Source organism: Lithobates pipiens, unplaced genomic scaffold (assembly GCF_037356315.1).
Source record: "Lithobates pipiens isolate NorthernLeopardFrog02 unplaced genomic scaffold, aLitPip1_a1.2 Scaffold_28, whole genome shotgun sequence".
In the NCBI taxonomy this organism is placed as follows: Eukaryota; Metazoa; Chordata; class Amphibia; order Anura; family Ranidae; genus Lithobates; species Lithobates pipiens.
The window spans coordinates 140,727,783-140,747,795 of NW_027507789.1; the positions used below are offsets into that span (position 1 = coordinate 140,727,783).

Consider the following 20,013-nt stretch of genomic DNA (forward strand, 5'->3'; position numbering starts at 1 on the left):
ATGAGGGAAAAGACCGACAGCTAAACTCCCCTGGATGCCCTACCTACATGGGAACAAGTGGCAAAATTGTCTGGTAGCTCATCCAACCATTGCTTGCACTGTTTTGGTACAAGAAAGTCACCATTTATTTGATGCAACTAGCCATGTTCAATTCATATATTATTTTTTCTAAGAGCAACCAAAGTTCCCTGACCTAAAATTCCAAGATGTTATCACAGCCCTTGTCTATCCCCATGGCCAACCCACTCAACTAATTCGCTCTGATGCAGTAGGCAGACTCCATGAAAGGCACTTTCCTGAAATCCTCCCTCCTACCCAAAACGGGTCGCAAACCCCCCAAAAAATGTCGTGTGTGTTCAAGTAGAGGAATTCGCCGCGACACCCAATACTACTGTCCAGACTGTCCCTCCCAGCCAGGCCTCTGCATTGGAACTTGCTATCGAAGCTATCATACTTCACTACACTATTAGTAAAATGAAGAGGATTTCTTTCCAGTTTCCACTTTCTGCCATTTCTGTGTATGACCCGGACTGTTAAACGACTATGCCTCTGCCAAACATGTTTATGACTTCAACGTGAATTGACCTCGGCCTGTTAAATGACCATGCTTTTTCCCTGCCTCCTGAACTGATCATTTGCCCTGCCACTGTACAGCACAGGGGTCTCACATGTGAGGGGCACCAAAAAAAGTTTTCCGAGTGGAGAAAACATTTTTCTCCAGGTTTTTTCGTTTTCTCTGATTAGGGTCTGGAGACTCGGAGGCTTCGTAGAGATTTGGGTGGGAAGAAGCCTCTACCCCTGTCCTCAGGTCTTACCTGACCAAGGCCCAATGTACAATGTGCCGCCTGCTGCCATCTGAACTGCCCCTGCCTTTGACTGCCACCTGAACTGGCCATGCCTATGTCTGAACTGCCTGCTAAACCTTGGACTGTACTGAACCATGTTCATACTTTTCCATATCTGTCTGCTGCCTGGACAATTCCCTGGACATTTCCTTTGGCTGTGTAGAAAATGCTTTGACTGCGCTGGAACGGTATTCCTGCCTGCTAAAACCACAGGTGAGCCTTTTTTTACCCTTTGCTAAGCAGAATGTATTTTGGGGTTTAATTCTTGGTGTGTACATGCTATATGTTAGAAGCCTGAAGGTGCTACTTGCATGTTGGGCTTCTGTATGTGGCCAGGCTGTGGAAAAGTCTCACACATGGGGTATCTTCATACTCAGGACGAATAGAATGTATTTTGGGATATAATTGCAATTATGCCTGCACTATATGTGAGAAATAACTTGTAAATATGATAATTTAGTGAAGAAAATAATTTAGTGAAGAAAATAAAAAATGTATATTATATATATATATATATATATATATATATATATATATATATATATATATATATATATATATATATATATATATATGAAATTTTTTATTTTTTCTTCATTTTCCAAAGCCTTGTGGGGGAAAAATTGCAACTTCAAAAAATTCACTATGACTCTTGCTAAATACCGCAGGCTGTCTTCTTTCCAAAAAGGGGTCATTTGGGGGTTTATTGTACTGTCCTGACATTTTAGGGCCTCAAGAAATGAGATAGGCCATCAGTGCATTAGGATTGATACAATTTCAATAATTCATAGCATGGCTTGTAGGCTCTATAAACTTTCACACAAACCAATGATCATACACTTATCAGGATTTTTTTTTTTTTTACCAAAGACATGTAGTAGAATAAATGTTGGCCTAAATTTTTGCCAAAATTCGATTTTTTGATTTCTTTTAAAAGAGAAAAGTAGAAAATTTCAGGATTTTTTTTCAAAATTTTTGCTCTTTTTTCGCTTATATTACAAAAAATAAATGAAGTCGCGAATAAATACCACCAAAAGAAAGCTATATTTGTGTGAACAAAATGATAAAAAATTCATTTGGTTACAGTGTAGCATGACTGAGTAATTGTCATTCAAATTGGGAGCACTGAAAGCTGAAAATTGGTCTGGGAAGGAAGGGAGTTTAAGTGTCCTGTATTGAGGTGGTTAAATTTTGTCTTTAGCAAGTGAATTGCATGCTTAATTGATTTGAGATCGGGTGATTGACTCGGCCACTGCAGAACATTCCACTTTTTTTCCTTAAAAAGCTCCTGGGTTGCTTTTGCAATGCGTTTTGGATCATTGTTCATCTGTGCTGTGAAGTGCCGTCCAATCAACTTTGCTGCATTTGGCTGAATCTGGGCTGACAGTACATCTCTAAACACTGCAGAATTCATCCGGCTGTTTCTGTCACATCAATAATAAACACCAATGACCCAGTGCCACTGGGAGCCATGCATAACTATGCCAGCACACTGCCTCCACCATGTTTTAGAGATGATTATGTGTGCTTTGGATCATGAGCTTTCCCAAACCTTAGCCAGACTTTCTTCCCGTCATTCTGGTACAGATTAAACTTTGTTTCATCCGTCCAAAGAATGCTTTTCCAGAACTGGTCATGCTTTTTTTTGTTTTTGTTTTTTAGATTTTTATTTTTTTGGGCAAAGTCTAATCTGGCTTTTCTATTCTTCAGGCTTATGAATGGTTTGTACCTTGTGGTAAACCCTTTGTATTTGCTCTCGTGAAGTCTTCTCTTGATTGTAGACTTTGACAATGATACGCCAACCTCCTGGAGAGTGACCTTCACTTGTCTGGATGTTGTGAATGGGGTTTTTACCATAGAGAGGATCCTGTGATCATCCACCACTGTTGTCTTCCGTGGATGTCCAGGCCTTTTTATGTTGTGGAGCCCACCAGTGTGTTGTTCTTTCCTCAGAATGTACATTGGCCACTCCCAATGTTGCTGCTATCTCTGATGGAATTGTTTCATTTTTGAAGCCTTACAATGGTCTGTTTCTCTTGCATTGACAGCTCCTTTAACGGTATGATGTAGTTTCACAGCAATAGATTCCAAAAGCAAATACCACACTTAGAATCAACTCCAGACCTTTTACCTGCTTAATTGATGAAGCAATAATGAAGTAGTAGCCCACACCTGGCAATGAAATAGCTTCCGATTCAATTGTCCAATTACTTTTGATCTCTTGGGGGGGAAAAAAAAGGGGGGGGGGATTGGTTATTCTTAAGAGCGCCATTTCCAGCATGAGGCAGTGAGTGCTCAATACAGCTCCCGATGGTGACATGACAGCATTTACAGACTCAAAAGGAGACATAAGAAAAATAAATAAATAAATAAAAATCTTCTAAAACTCCACTTCCCTTTCCCGCCACAGGGTTTTCTGTGGTAAACCAACAGACCCAATCTTCACGGTGGGTTCCGTTAAACCTTCAGGAGCTGGGGATCCTAGAGGAAACGCACAATCCTGGGCCTGCAACAGCACCCTGCCAGTAAAACGTTATGGCCTTGCTACCAAAAGTACTGGATCCCAAAAGAGAAGCATTCACAGGCAAAAACCTTGTTCCTTCAGATACGAGGCCCGGGTATCAATCAATTTGGCTAAAAGACACACTTTGAATGGATCTGGTCAGCATGCCTAGCCCCAGCAAAGATTGCTCCAGTGGAGCTCAGCACAGCACATCTTTACTCGTAATCAACACCTTAGACACTAGCGAAAAAAAACTGAGGTACTCCCACCAGTGGGAGGGGTTATAGAGGGAATGCACTTTTTAATTTAGGGCGTGCCAGTGTCCATCACCTGAAGGTGACCTATAACCCACACAGTAACTACTATGGCTTTGTGTCCTGTGATATTTATATTAGAGAGATTATATATATATATATATATATATATATATATATATATATATATATATATATATATATATATATATATACATACATACACATACACAGTGGTGTGAAAAAGTGTTTGCCCCCTTCCTCATTTCCTGTTCCTTTGGATGTTTGTCACACTTAAGTGTTTCGGAACATCAAACCAATTTAAACAATAGTCAAGGACAACACAAGTAAACACAAAATGCAATTTGTAAATGAAGGTGTTTATTATTAAAGGTGAAAAAAAATCCAAACCATCATGGCCCTGTGTGAAAAAGTGATTGCCCCCTAAACCTAATAACTGGTTGGGCCACCCTTAGCAGCAACAACTGCAACCAAGCGTTTGCGATAACGTGCAATGAGGCTTTTACAGCGTCCTGGAGGAATTTTGGCCCACTCATCTTTGCAGAATTGTCCTAATTCAGTTACATTAGAGGATTTTCGAGCATGAACGGCCTTTTTAAAGGTCATACCACAACATCTCAATAGGATTCAGGCCAGGACTTTGGCTAGGCCAATCCAAAGTCTTCATTTTGTTTTTCTTCAGCCATTCGGTGGTGGACTTGCTGGTGTGTTTAGGATCATTGTCCTGCTGCAGAACCCAAGTTCGTTTCAGCTTGAGTACACGAACAGATGGTCGGACATTCTCCTTCAGGATCTCTTGGTAGACAGCAGAATTCATAGTTCCTTTTATCACGGCAAGTCTTCCAGGTCCTGAAGCAGCAAAACAGCCCCAGACCATCACACTACCACCACCATATTTTACTGTTGGTATAATGTTCTTTTTATGAAATGCAGTGTTCCTTCTACGCCAGATATACTTGGACACACACCTTCCAAAGAGTTCCACTTTTGTCCCATCGGTCCACAGAATGTTGTCCCAAAAGTCTTGGGGATCATCAAGATGTGTTGTGGAGAAATTGAGACGAGCTTTGATGTTCTTTTTGCTTAGCAGTGGTTTTCTCCTTGGAACTCTGCCATGCAGGCCATTTTTGCCCAGTCTTTTCCTGATGGTGGAGGCATGAACGCTGACCTTAACTGAGGCAAGTGAGGCCTGCAGTTCCTTGGACGTTGTTGTGGGGTCTTTTGTGACCTCTTGGATGAGTCGTCGCTGCGCTCTTGGGGTAATTTTGGGCGGCCGGCCACTCCTGGGAAGGTTCACCACTGTTCCATGTCTTCGCCATTTGTGGATAATGGCTCTCACTGTGGTTCGCTGGATTCCTAAAGCTTTGGAAATGGCTTTATAACCCTTTCCAGACTGATAGATCTCAATGACTTTTTTTCTCAATTGTTCCTGAATTTCTTTGGGTCTCGGCATGATGTGTAGCTTTTAAGGATCTTCTGGTGGACCTTACTGTGTCAAGCAGCTCCTATTTAAGTGATGCCTTGATTGTGAACAGGTGTGACAATAATCAGGCCTGGGTGTGGCTAGAGAAATTGAACTCAGGTGTGGACAATCACAGTTATAGTAGGTTTTAACAAGGGGGGCAATCACTTTTTCACACAGGGCCATGATGGTTTGGATTTTTTTTCACCTTTAATAATAAACACCTTCATTTACAAATTGCATTTTGTGTTTACTTGTATTGTCCTTGACTATTGTTTAAATTGGTTTGATGTTCCGAAACACTTAAGTGTGACAAACATGCAAAGGAACAGGAAATGAGGAAGGGGGCAAACACTTTTTCACACCACTGTATATATAAATATATATCTATATCTATATAATATATCTATATCTATATATCACACACAGTATCTGACAAGAGTGAGTACACCCCTCACATTTTTTGTAAATATTTTATTATATATCTTTTCATGTGACAACACTGAAGAAATTAGTGACAACACTGTTTGCTACAATGTAAAGTAGTGAGTGTACAGCTTGTATAGCAGTGTAAACTTGCTTTCCACTCAAAATAACTCAGCACACAGCCATTAATTTCTAAGCCACTGGCAACAAAAGTGAGTACACTCCTAAGTGAAAATGTCCAAATTGGGCCCATTAGCCATTTTCCCTCCCCCGATGTCATGTGACTTATTAGTGTTACAAGGTCTCAGGTGTGAATGGGGAGCGGGTGTGTTAAATTTGGCGTTATCGCGCTCATTCTCTCATACTGGTCACTGGAAGTTCATGGCACCTCATGGCAAAAAACTCTGAGGATCTGAAAAAAAAATATATATATGTTGCTCTACATAAAAATGGCATAGGCTATATGAAGATTGCCAAAACCCTGAAACCGAGCTTCAGCACAGTGACCAAGACCAAACAGTTTAACAGGACAGGTTCCACTCAGTACAAGCCTAGCCATGGTCAACCAAAGAAGTAGAGTTCACATGCTCAATGTCATACCCAGAGGTTGTCTTTGGGCCGTCTGGCCAAACTGAGTGACTGGGGGAGAAGGGCCTTAGTCAGGGAGGCAACCAGCATTTCTCTGTGGAGAGAGGAGAAGCTTTCAGAAGAACAATCATTTCTGCAACACTCTACCCATCAGACCTGTATGATGGAGTGGCCAGACTGAAGCCACTCCTCAGTAAAAATAAAAAAATAAAATAAAAAAGGCACATGACAGCCTGGGACTCAGACCATAAGACAGTCTCTGGTCTTATGAAACAAAGATTGATCTCTTTGGCCTGAATGGCACGCATCATAGCTGGAGAAAACCAGGCACCGCTCCTCACCTGGCCAATACCACCCCTACAGTGAAGCATAGTGGTGGCAGCATCATGCTGTGGGGATGTTTTTCAGCGGAAGGAACTGGGAGACAAGTCAGGATTGAGGGAAAGATGAATGCAGCAATGTACAGAGACTTCCTTAATGAAAACCTGCTCCAGAGTGATCTGGACCTCAGGCGGGGGAAGGTTCATCTTCCAACAGGACAACGACCCAAACCCCACAGCCAAGATAACAAAAAGAGTGGCTACAGGACAACTATTTGTGAATGTCCTTGAGTGGCCCAGCCAGAGCCCAGACTTGAACCCGATTTCAGAACTCTCCAGAGATGTTCAAATGGCTGTGCACCTTCACTCCCCATCCAACCTGATGGAGCTTGAGAGGTTCTGCAAAAAAGAATGGGAAAAACTGCCCAAAAATAGGTAACTAAGCTTGTGGCATCATACTCAAAAATACTTGAGGCTGTAATTGGTGCCAAAGGTGCTTCAACAAAGTGTTGAGAAAAGACTGAATGCTTATGTACAGCCGTGGCCAAAAGTTGAGAATGACACAAATATAAATTTTCACAAAGTCTGCTGCTTCAGTGTTTTTAGATTTTTGTCAGATGTTGCTATTGTGTACTGAAGTATAATTACAAGCATGTCATACATGTCAAAATGCTTTTGACAATTCCATTAAGTTTATGCAAAGAGTCAATATTTTGCATTGATGACCCTACTTTTTTAAAGACCTCTACAATTCTGTCAATGCTGTCAATTAACTTCTGGGCCACATGCTTGCATAATCAATGCTTGGAGTTTGTCAGAATTTGTGTTTTTTTTGTGTTCACCCACCTCGAGGATTGACCACAAGTTCTCAATATGAATAAGATGTGGGGGGTTTCCTGGCCGTGGACCCAAAATGTCAATGTTTTGTTCCGCAACCACTTTATCATTTTTGTCTTATGGCAAGGTGCTCCATCATGCTGGAAATGGCATTGTTCCACACCAAACTGTTCTTGGATGGTTGGGAGAAGTTGCTTTTGGAGGATGTTTTTGTACCATTCTTTATTCATGGCTGTGTTCTTAGCCAAGGGAGTGGGCTCACTCACAATTTTGCCTGAGAAGCGACCACACACATGAATGGTCTCAGGATGCTTTACTGTTGGCATGACACAGGACTGATGGTAGCGTTCACCTTTTCTTCTCTGGACAAGGTTTTTTCCAGATGCCCCAAACTATCGGAAAGGGAATTCATCAGAGAAAATTACTTTACACCAGTCCACAGCAGTCCAATCTCGGTACCCTTTGACAGAATATCAGTCTGTCCCTGATGTTTGTGGCCCTTGACACCAGGCCATCCTCCAAAAGACTTCTCTTCACTGTGCATGAAGATGCACTCTGCCCGCTGCCTTTCCTGAGCAAGCTTTGCACTGGTGGTGCCCCAATTCCACAGCTTAATCAACTGTGGGAGAGGCTCCTGGCGCTTGCTGGACTTTCTTGGGCTCCTTGACGCCTTCTTCACAAATGCAGTGGAAATGTTTTTTATTGTATTAAGTTAATTTTCATGGCAAAGAGGGACTTTGCAATTCATCTGATCACTCTTCATAACATTCTGAAGTATATGCAAATTGCCATCATAAAAGCTGAGGAAGCAGACTTTGTGAAAATTAATATTTGTGTCATTCTCAAAACTTTTGGCCACGGCTATACATGTTATTTTTTCTGGTTTAATTATTTTTAAAAGAGGAGTCGTTTTTTTTCTTTTCTTTTACCATCATACTTACCTAGGTAGATGCAGCATCTGTTCCCCACAGCTCTCCAGTCTGCCCCCCCTGCACTCACTGGAGTGCTGAGCTGTGGAGGGGCGGGACACGTCAGTCTTAGTCTCTCAGCGGCTCACTGAGAGGCTGAGACAAGCATCAGTCCAGGCACCTAGCAGATCCAGACTTTGTCATAATGATGCGGTGCTTGGACCGATTCCGGTGACGGTAGCGGAGAGCGAACTTCAGAATGCCCTCTGCTGGAAATGGGTCACAGGAGTGTAAAACTAATTGCACTCCTGTGACCCATAGGAGAAGCCCAGCCAACGAGCTCAGGTTGGACTTCTCCTTTAATAAATTTGCAAATATTTTAAACTTCTTTCACATTGTCATTATGGGGTATTGTTTGTAGAATTGAAGCACTGTGAATACTTCCGGATGAGCTGCAGGCATGGATTTTGAAATAGGGAGAGCTTAGAAAACCTCTGACATTTGTCTAATTACAATTGACACTAGGCACTAAAAGGACATTTGAAGTCAGGTAGTTTATCTTTTTATTCTTTTTGATCTTCCAGTTTGCGTTCGCCCCCAGGCAACCCAATTCAGGGTGTTTTCTTTCGCTTGCAGCATCCACCCATGCATGCAGTTACTAGAGTTGTATCTCCCTACACTGTTTGCATCAATAGAAACACAAATTATTATTATTCAAGTGTAGCACTAACCCCCGAAGGAGCTGCTGAATTTTTCTGGGCTTACCGATTACCTCCACCAGCTCGCACTCGTTCTTGTCTAGGGGTTCCCAGGGCTGATGACCCAGTAACTGTAGAGACGGACACTTGAATTCCTTGTTAGGATTTTTATTTTGCATAAAACAGTTGAACAAACTCAGTCTCTAAAGTTGGGAATAGAGGGTATCAGGGTAAAGTTTAGCTCAGGTGCTTGGAACTGCTGACTTCAATAAAAGTCTCTCTGTACACAATCCAGGGAATAGCCACTCGCAACTGGATTCTTTAACTGTTGGATAAATCCTTAAGTTTGGGTTTAGCAGCCAACAGGTAATTCTAGCTTTTCAAAGTTTCTCACACAGACTTGGTTGAAAACTTAGTTATAACTGGAAGGATAGAAGTAGGAACCTTTCTTACTGTACCAGAATCTTTCAGCCAGTCCTGCGATACTGTAAGAATTGTGGATTCAATCAATGTCCATGGCAGCTCAGCTTCCAGGCTCTTACCGAGCAACCAGCCTTGTGTGTGGCCCTCTTACTGAAGAGTCCTCCCCTGGTCGCATGTAGAGTTGCTGGGCCTCTCCAAACCCGAGACGGCACCGGAACACCTTAGAATCCGTTCTTCCAGTTACTGCGCACTGAACTAGCCAGTTCTGAGGCTCAGCAATGGATGGATCCGCACCCAAGGCCATGAGGGCCCCTGGGGGCTGGTCAGGAGGAAACTTCTGGACCGGAACACAGAACCACGTGACTTCGGCAGCTTAAATACCCTCGCCCGGATTACGCAGCGAGACAAACGCTCCCACTGATTGGTACCCAATGCGTCCAACCAGACTGCGTTCTTAAGTCTGCCACAGGTGTAAAACCCCACCTATGACCAGGCAGAACTTCTATACAGCCCAGCCAAACTGATGCCAAAAGTACAATTTAGCAAAATTAACCCCAAAACTTACTATAGTTTTGAGCAAAAACTAAATTTAAATACATATTGCGTACTCGTTAGGAGTACCGGCGCTACACAAGGTTTACTCCTTCTCCAAACTAAAAGCTGGTATAGCTCCTCATCTGACAGAAGCCGGTCTCACAAACAGCAGCCAATGGTGGGGCGTTCTGAAGGGGCAGCTAGTCCAGCCAGAACACAATAGTACAGTTGGGGGGGGGGGGGAAATCACCACACTAAAGTCAGATGTGTTAGTATGGAGACCTCCGTTTTTTTTTTTTCATTCAACTGGGACTGAACAAAAAAAATAAAAAGTTCTTGTGTGTACTTGGCTTGACAGACTGACTCCAGACAGCACTGTCCACTGTTAACTCTTTCCAGGAAATCCACACCAAGCATTGGAGCTGTAAATTGCAATTGCTCGGGTAAGAATTTTTTCTTAACAGAGAAATGTTTGTTTTGTTGTGCTCAAATGTGCTAATGTGGTTGTAAACCCTCTCATATACCCAGTGAAGTGACTGGCCTTAGGTAATGCACAAAGATTAAACAAATCTTCCTATATAAGGTTTACTTGTTAATCTGAAGTCTTCTCCCTACGCCCCCTTCAAAATGGGCAGAACCGCGTTAAAATTCTTCTCCATCTGTACGTATCAGAGGAGGGGGTGGAGAGATGCAGTTACACACACACACACACACACACACACACACACCAAACAGGATCGAAGGAAGACTACAGAGCTGTGTTGTGAATAGACAAGCTCTGTCTCTGTGCTGAGCTCCCTCCTCCCCTTTACAAATTTGTCAGGGAAAACTTCTCAGAAGTGACTCTGCCCATAACAGGACCGAAGCACCAGAGAGAATTGATACTTAGAGCTTTGGAGAGAAATAAGTTAACACTACAGATAAACAGTGCATGCTTTGTTCAGATTTCATGACTGAAGTTTACCCTTCAATACAGGGCTTTTTTAGCCCCTTCCTGCCAAGGCCAATTTTCAGCTTTCAGTAATATTGCACTTTGAAAGACAATTGTGTGGTCATGAATCGTTGTACCCCAAAACTAAATTTTGATAATTTTGTTCACAAAAATAGAGTTGTTTTTTTTGGTGGTATTTAATCACCATTGGGGATTTTTTTTTGTTTATCAAAAAAGGACAAAACAATTCAAAACAAATAAAGGTGTTACAATTTAGCCCAAAATCTAAATTTCTTTGGTGTAAATAACTCAAAAATCAGTGTATATTAGATTTTTTATACATACTGTCACAAGTGCAGCACAGAGTCATTATCTCTGTCTGTACCATGTGATCAAATTGACCAATCACAGTTAGCAACACATTTATACACATTGGATGGCTTGCGGGGAAGCAATTCATTGTGTACAACTGTCATGTGCCCGCCCCTCATTTGTCTATAGGCAGGCCGTGATGTGGTTAAGCTAAAAAAGCACAGAGGGTTGAATACCATTTTAAAGAGATTAATTGGGGAATGGGAAAACTGCTGCAGGTGCCAAGTGCAAACACCTAGAACACCTTGCAGCTGCTTGCAAAGCCTTCCCTGTCATGGTTGAATCTCGTGTTGTTTTAATAGGCAATGCTTTAACCACTTACTGAGAGAGTGTCAAAGCTTGCCTGTCCCTTCCTACTTCCTGTAGATTCCTATTGGCCAGTGAGGCTGCCCATCACAGGTTTGATGATACCTTTAGGATAATGATGGGCCAATAGGAATGTGAGGGTAGAGATTAGGGGAAAGCTCTAGCACAGTGTTGGAGCTTTGGTTGGCCTGAGATACTGCTGCAACAGACATTCGCTGCCTTACCCCTATTACAAAGCATCTTAAAATTAAAGATGTATTAGTGGCGAAAACTGTTGCATTTACAAAGAATTATTAGCAGAAAGCAGTCTACTTACTTCTGAGACCAGCCCTTCCATTTCACCAGATATTCCATGCGACCCTGAGGGAAAGAAAGTAAAATTATACATGCGCGTCATAAAGACAGCTAAAATAATGCTCAGCAAGCTTCAAGGGCAACTCCACCCAGGGGGGAAATGTTTTCTTCTCAACAAAAGTGGAGTTACTCTTTTAGCACTCCAGGGGCAAGAAAAACAAAAACAAACACTACACACAGCAGTATCTCATGGCAGCCAGAAGCAAAGTCACAACATGAACTGAATGTGCTCCAAGTCATTCTCTCAGGCAGGTCAGCTCAACCTCTACCCCTCCTAGTGCTCCTACTGCGTTTTCATTAGAGATTAGGTGGCTGCAAGGCTGATAAATCACTGCTGGGAGGGGGTGCTGAGCTGCTTGAGAGAATGGCTTTAGCACTACTGCTGTCAAATTCGAGGATTTCACTGCTGGTTATAAATATGGAAATACTTGGACATCCACAGCCTGCTCACCATTTCACTTTAAGCAAAACTTGTCAGGAATTGGCATTCATAAGAATCTCCACACTTAAAAGTATATGTAAACCCTCACCACTGTCAAACAACCCATACAATTGAAAATTAAAATGAAAAGGGGAAAAAAAAAAAAAAAAACTGGTAGAACACCAAAAAGAACAGGATACTTTTTCATACAAGTACAATGGTACAACAGGCACATATCAGGAAATCGGGAACCATGAAATGTAGGGTTTGCACATTTTTTTAAAGCCCAACTCTGCAAAAACAAAAAATCCTCCCTTGTAGCAGGGCTGTGCAGTCAGACGTACTTTTCTATCCAGGGGATTGTAAAAGCACTTTTTACTTACCTGATCCTTTGCTCCCCGAGCAGACAGTGCTTCTCTACTTTCCCTCCGAGTCCTCATGTCCAATGCATACTATGGGCCCTGCTCTGGTCTTGATGGTAGAGGACCTTAGACCACTGGCGTATAGGGAAGAACAGGCTACAGAAGTAGTCTAGGATTGAATGGGGCCACAATGCATGTGGTTGCGGCAAACTAGTGCAGGTTTTCAAAGGGGTTGAAGCAGACACTACACCTCGCAACCTGTCAAATGCTCTGAAGCAATCTGAATGCCGACTGCTCTTCAGAGACCAAAGCAAATGTGAACAAGACCTAATTGGTCAGATCAACAGGTGAGCATAAAAGACAAAAAAAAAAAAAGAAAAAACGAATGCAGCCACCACATCTAAAGAATGGTATGCTGCAATTATATTCATTGTTTTGGGGGTTTAGGCCCCGTCCACACTTTCAATTTTTGCTGCATCGGTGCCTGATCAAATCACTGCTAAGTGGTGCAGTGCGATTTTTAAAAAGGTGCAGCATAATGCATTTCTATGTCCTTAGACTTCAATGGAAGCACATGGAAATGCATGTACATGTGTTTGTATTGTGCGAATCAAGTTTCCCTCTCCTAAAAACGTGCATCGAACAAAGCATTAAAAAAAAAAAAAAAAAAAAAAGTGAGTATAAACACACTACAAAATGCACAGAAATTGCACGATTATGTGGCAGCACTACTGTGAACCTAGGCTTAATAAAGGTTTTAGATTTCACAGTCTGATCAGGGGCAGCCCATCCATTATGGGCGCATGGGCTCGGCCCCATCCATGCCTCCGGCCCCTTGCAGGATGCCAGATGCATGGGGGGGGGGGGGGTTTAATAACCTGATTAGAGCCAGAGGCTCCGATATGCTTCAAAATAGGGTGGGCTCGGGGCGCAGAGAATGTGAACCAAACCCACCCAGGTGTGTATGGCAATAGCAATTTAATATTCGTTATTGTAACACTGATCCTCCTCCCGGCCAAATCAGGAAGGTGGGTCTTGAGACCCATCACCCAATTGGCTGCAAGGACAGGCAATTCTATTAGATGCCTAGGAGGAGCCGCAATACGGAAGCCACCGTGCCTGCCACTTAGATGGGGTAAGTGCCGGACTGACTGGCAGACAGTGAGCGGAGGGAAAGGTGCCACCTGCCAGTCGGGGGAAGTGTTTGCCGCTCCCCCCCCCCCCAACAAGAAAATATCTATAGTATCTAATAGGAAGATCTACAAGGCTGTTTCAGAGCCAGGATCTACCACAATCCATACAGCTTGCTAAATACAAGGTACCAGGTAGACAATGTACCAAATCATACGCAGCAGGTCTTTTATTTTTAGATCATTATGACAAATAGAAACCAGTTCCCTGGCTCATTAAACACCGTCTACTGGCTCTTAAATTATTGTCATCTTCAAATGTCATCTTGATTTTATCAGCCTGCAGAACCTTCATGAACATGCCATACACTATCGTTTATACGTGATAAACGCAATACAGAAACCTGAGTGTGTGCGCGCAAAGTGAAATATAAAAATTGAGTGTTTGAAGGTATAAAAGGGCCTTTACCAAAAGCCCAGAATAAGCCACACATGATGACATGATGAGTTTAGGATAGACAGAAGTAGAAGTCCAGTTAAACCTAACTAAGCTTATACCTGCTCCCACCCCCAGTCTAAGCCCTATACTAACTATCCTGTAAAGGAAAGATGCTTATACTTACTTAAAGAAGAAGTAAACCCTGATGAGTTTACTTCCTCTTTCATTCCCTGCAAAGACAAAGCATAATGGAGTACTATGCATCGCATAGTAGCCCATCATGTGTCACTTACCTGACACAGGAGCCAGCGAAGTCGCCGCTGTCCCCTGTAGTCCGCCGCATCCATCTTGTTGGTGGGGTCTCGCAGCTCTGCCGCTGTCATTCGGCGAAGCCGCGATGACGTCACTCCCGCGCATGCGCACGGGAGCCAACACGCGCGCCAGCTCCGTCGCTGAGAATGCCGCGCTCAGTGCGCCTGCGTGCCGCTGTCTACGGCGCATGCGCTGTAGACAGCGGTGCCCGTTTTCGGGCAAATATCTCCTAAACCATATAGGTTTAGGAGATATTGCTTGGACCTACAGGTAAGCCTTAATCTAGGCTTACCTGTAGGTCAAAGTGGTTTGTAAGGGTTTACAACCACTTTAATCTAAGGGTCCTCTGGTCCAGTCACATGATCTCCCCAGCGACTGGCTTCAGAGGAGAGGAGAGGTTGCCAACAATTGCTGCAGATCGTGGGTGGTGACATCACCTATAGACTTACTAAGGAGCATCAGTTGTCAGCCGTCCATCCTCTCCCCTGGAGCTGGGAGCCAATAATGTGACTGGACCAAAGCATCCTTAGGATTAGTCAAAAATGTCAGCTTTATTTGAAGTGCACAAAGTGACATTTCATTCAGATCACTGCACAGCAGCACTTTGCAATGAGCTGCTGCTGTAGAAGGACATGCGATTTCTTTTTTTTTTTTTTTATCATTAGATCATTGCACCCACCACCCCGGGGTACAGATCAGTGTGAACAATTGTTTTCTGTGTCCTAGCTGTGACCTGCATTCTGCTAGTGAGGTAAAACTTCCCCCCACTATATGTGAACAGGGCCTAAAATGATACAGATATCAGTGAATAAAACAACTTTGCAACAGGGCAAGTAGGTTCATTAAAAGCCAGTAAAAGGCCGGGCCAGTAGGAGAGATGAGAGGTGCATGCGCAGTAGGGTTCTCGGCATGAAGCCGTAAGGCTACACTGCCAGGTTCCCTTACTCGCAATGGAAACATCAGCTGCAGTGCTCCAGGACAGGCAAGTGTCCTATTATTAAAAGTCAGCAGCTACAGAATGTGTAGCAGTGGGCTGACCTCCGCTTTAATATAGGCATGACAATTATGCCCTGTACACACGGGTGGACTTTTTCAATGCAAAATGTGTGATCGGACTGTGTTGTCAGAAATTCCGATCGTATGTGGGCTCCATCTGACTTTTTCCGTCTGAATTTCTGACACACAAAGTTTGAGATCTGGATCTAAAATTTTCCGACAACAAAATCCGATCGGTTAAATTCTGATCGTGTGTATACAATTCCGACACATGTGCAGAATAAATCAGGAGATGAAAGCCATTGGCCACTGGCCTCTTTATAGTCCCGTCATGTGTGTTGTAGGTCACCTCGTTCTGAACGATTGGATTTTCCGTCAACTGTGCGACCGTGTGTATGCAAGACATGTTTGGCACAAAATCAGTCGGGGGAAGAGAAAAAAAAAAAAAAGGCGGATTTTGTCCTTCGGAATGTCCGAACCTGTGTACAGGGAATTGGACACATTTTATCATTTGTATTCTCTCCTCTGATAAATTCATACTTAACCACTTAAAGTAGAACTCCAGTCTGCTCACATAATTTGTAAAAAACAAACTTTGCCATTCTGAAGCTTCCCTCCAACCACTTTGCATATTATTTTATATAGCGCGTGCGTGTGTTTTTGTACTTGCCAAATATGCTGCAGAAATCTCCCTCCAGGAGTCTGGCTGCAGCCATTTTAACTTCAGCTTCATGCTGCCTGTTCACTTCCTGGATTTACAGACAGACACACAGAAGCAAACCTCCAGCTCTCATTGGCCCTTTTATGACTCACCGCCCCTCCCTTCCTAGCAAACTCTCGAGAGTGCGAGAGAGAGTTGTGCGTGATGTCATAAGCCTTTTTACCAGACAACATACAGGAAGTGGGCTGTATAGGTATTTACTATCCAAAGTTAAAACAAAGGCAAAGGATTAAATAGATGGAAAGATGAAAAAAAAAAAAAAAGGATTAAAGTTGTGCTTTAAGGACCACCCCATGCAGATATATTGCCCTCCGGCGCAAAATCACATACAGGTACACAATTTCATGCACAGGGTCTGGGGCGCGTGTACCGCCAGTGGCCCACTTCCTCTGTCATTGGACACAGTGGGAGCCAATTAGTGGGTCTAGGGGCCACGATGGCCACGCCGATCATACACAGCGCAGACCGCCGCTCTGTGAGGAAGGAAGATGGATATTGTTTCTGCCAAGAGGAAACACAAATCTCCGTCTTCCTTCAGTCACAACCCCCCCCCCCACCCACCCACCGTTAGCACTCCCTAGGAGCACACTTAACCCTTTGATCGCCCCTGATGTTAACCCCTTCCCTGCCAGTGTCATTAGCACAGGGACAGTGCATATTATTTAGCACCGATCACTGTATTAGGCCCCTTTCACACTGGGGAGGTGCGGGCGTTGGCAGTAAAGCGCCGCTATTTTTAGCTGCGCTTTACTATCGTTTTAGCGGCAGAATGCGGCTGCCAACGGGGTGGTTTTAACCCCGCTATCAGACGAAAAAGGGTTAAAACCGCCCGCAAAGCGGCGCTGCAGCAGTATAGCCACCCTGCCCCATTGATTTCAATGGGTAGGAGCGGTTTAGGACCAGTGAATACACCGCTCCAAAGATGTGGCTAGCAGGACTTTTTTCACCGTCCTGCCAGCGCACCGCTCCAGTGTCACTGGAGTGAAAGGGGCTATTTTTTTCAGGCGCTAGTTTGTAGACGCTATAACTTTTGTGCAAACCAATCAATATAAGCTTATTAGGATATTTCTTAGCAAAAATATGTAGCAGAATACATATTGGACTAAAACGGAAGAAAATTTGATTTAAGTTTTTTTATTGGATAGGTTTTATAGTATAAAGTTTAAAAAAAAAAAAAAAAAAAAGTTTTTTTTTCCTTCAAAATTTATTTTTTTGTTTATAGCACAAAAAATTAAAACAACAGGAGGTGATCAAATACCACCAAAAGAAAGCTCTATTTGTGGGGAAAAAAGGATATCAATGTAATTTGTGTACAGCATCGCAGACCACACAATTGTCTGTTAAAGGAACGCAGTGCCGTATCAAAAAAAAAATGGCCTGGTCATAAAGGGGGGTAAACCTTCCAGGGACTGAACCTTTAAATATAAAGCTTTGGTCCACTCACAAAACCAATAAATTCCATAAAGAATAAGTTTAACTCGTAAACAACTAAAAGTGAAAGTAAACTCAACTGCCGGTACTTCTTTGTACACTGTAAGGACCCTTCCACACGGGGCATCTGTCTGCTGTTCCCCGCTGAGTAGGCAGATGGCTGGTCCGTGTCTGCTCCTCTTATGCTCACTCTTATGAGTGGACACAGACACAGCTCACTCTCCTCTATGGGCGATTGGATGTAAATGGACCACTTGTCAGTTTACACCTGATTGACATTCAATCCGTTCCCCTGGACAGATGTTTTTAGCGGATAGGTCCCTTGTTTGTTGACACTCACCACTACTTAGAGGCTGGAGGGTCTGAAAGGGGCCACCTGAAAAACGGACAGGCAGACCCAATTGGTCTGCCTGTGTCAAAGGGGCCTAAAGCTATTGGCCTGCTGTAGAGTTACACACAAAAATTTCTTCTTGGGTGCTCATTTGCACAAAGCCTCTAGAGCAAATCTGGACTAGAAGTTTTGGCTCCTACCCCCAAGCCATTTTCACCAAAGACTGGTTCTTCTTCTAAATAAATAGACATGAAGCATGCAAAAATAAAAAATAAATGACAGACAGACAGACAGACAGACAGACAGACAGACAATCTCCTGACCACGTCAACCCCCTCCATGCAATAAAGCTGAACTCCACTTTTTGATATACTTTACATAGTTCATTTGGGCCAAACTATGTTCCTCAGTAGCTGAGGCTACATCCAGTGCTGTGTTCTGGGTTTCAGCTAAGACCTCCCTGTCTCACACCCAGACCTCAATAGAATCTGATTGGCGCCATTTAGAGAAAGCAAACGTTTTCTAGCAATGACTACAAAGCTTCCTCTGATTGGCTGAGTCAGAAAGGCAGAGTGATGTCACAACCTCTGACTCAGCCAATCAGAGGAAGCTTTGTATTCATTGCTAGAATACAATGGCACTCAGCCATTCAAAGAAAGCAATGTATTCTAGCAATGAATAAAAAGTTTCCTCAGATTGCCAGATTTAGACAGGTGATGTCGTCACAACCTCTGCCGATCAGATAGACTATTGTGTTCTGGGTTTGAGACAGGAAGATCTCGGCTCGAACCTGGAACACAGTGCGGTATGCTGTATGTAGCCTCAGCTACAGTCAGTTTATACTGCACATTCAGCAGTCTTGCATGTTAATGAGGGACATCATTTGTTTGGGCCAGCTTGTGTAAAGTGCATCAAAAGTCTATATCTGGGTAATATTAATGTTTGGTAAGAAACAAAGAGTAATCAAAAGGACTCTACATAAAGTCTGAGCTGAACAGTTCATTAGTCCATAATTAGGCACATCAGGATCTAAGTTGTCTAGCTTCAATGGAACTTAGTGCAGAACCTCAGCAGATAGGAGAAGTAAGTGTAATACAACACAAGAGGGTGTGATCTAAGTGCAGCATACAAAGTCTTTATAAATTAAAACCAGCAGTAGCCGCTCCAACGTTACAAGATGTAAAGCGCCTGTAATAAATAAAAGCAGTCATTGGATGGCAGTGAAGAACCAGAAATACACCTAGGTAAGTATGATGGGCAAAAAAAAAACAAAAAAAAAAAAAAAAACACACATACACACGCTATATAAAATAATATGCAAAGTGGTTGGAGGGAAGCTTCAGAATGGCAAAGATGTTTTTATTACAAATTATATGAGCAGACTGGAGTTCTACTTTAAGTGGTTAAATATGAATTTATACCCAATCAGAGGAGAGAATACAAATGATAAAATGTGTCTAATGAACTGTACATAGGGTCGGACATTCCGACGACAAAATCCGTCTTTTTTTCCCCAACGGATTTTGTGCCAAACATGTCTTGCATACACACGGTCGCACAAAGTTGACGGAAAATCTGATCTTTCAGAACGAGGTGACCTACAACACACATGACGGGACTATAAAGAGGCCAGTGGCCAATAGCTTACCTCTCCTGATTTATTCTGAGCATGCGTCGCAATTGTATACACACGATCGGAATTTAACCGATCGGATTTTGTTGTCGGAAAATTTTAGATCCAGATCTCAAACTTTGTGTGTCAGAAATTCCGACGGAAAAAGTCAGATGGAGCACACACACACACACACACACACACACACACACACACACACACACACGCGCACGCACGCACACACACACGCACGCACACACACACGCACGCACACACACACGCACGCACACACACACGCACGCACACGCACGCACACGCACGATTTTCTGACAACACAGTCCGATCACACATTTTCCATTGAAAAAGTCCACCCGTGTGTACAGGGCATAATTGTCAAGCTTATAATAAAGCGGAGGTCAGCCCACTGAGAACGGCCGAGTGTGGCTGAAAATAGCCGAGAACGGCCGAGTGCGGAC

The 20,013-nt window shown here is 43.1% G+C and overlaps 1 protein-coding gene and 1 long non-coding RNA gene across 2 annotated transcripts in view; both read right to left on the minus strand.

Annotated features, from left to right (window-relative positions):
- LOC143935626 (uncharacterized) overlaps nt 1-20,013 on the minus strand; it is a 769,099-nt gene that overhangs the window by 54,202 nt on the left and 694,884 nt on the right. The gene's annotated exons all lie outside the window — the stretch shown is intronic.
- The window catches only part of CBX8 (chromobox 8), a 129,621-nt gene that overhangs the window by 54,202 nt on the left and 55,406 nt on the right, over nt 1-20,013 (minus strand). Inside the window, exon 2 of the mRNA XM_077459622.1 lies at nt 11,745-11,788. Coding sequence (XP_077315748.1) covers nt 11,745-11,788 — 44 coding nt within the window. The remainder of the gene's footprint in view (nt 1-11,744; nt 11,789-20,013) is intronic.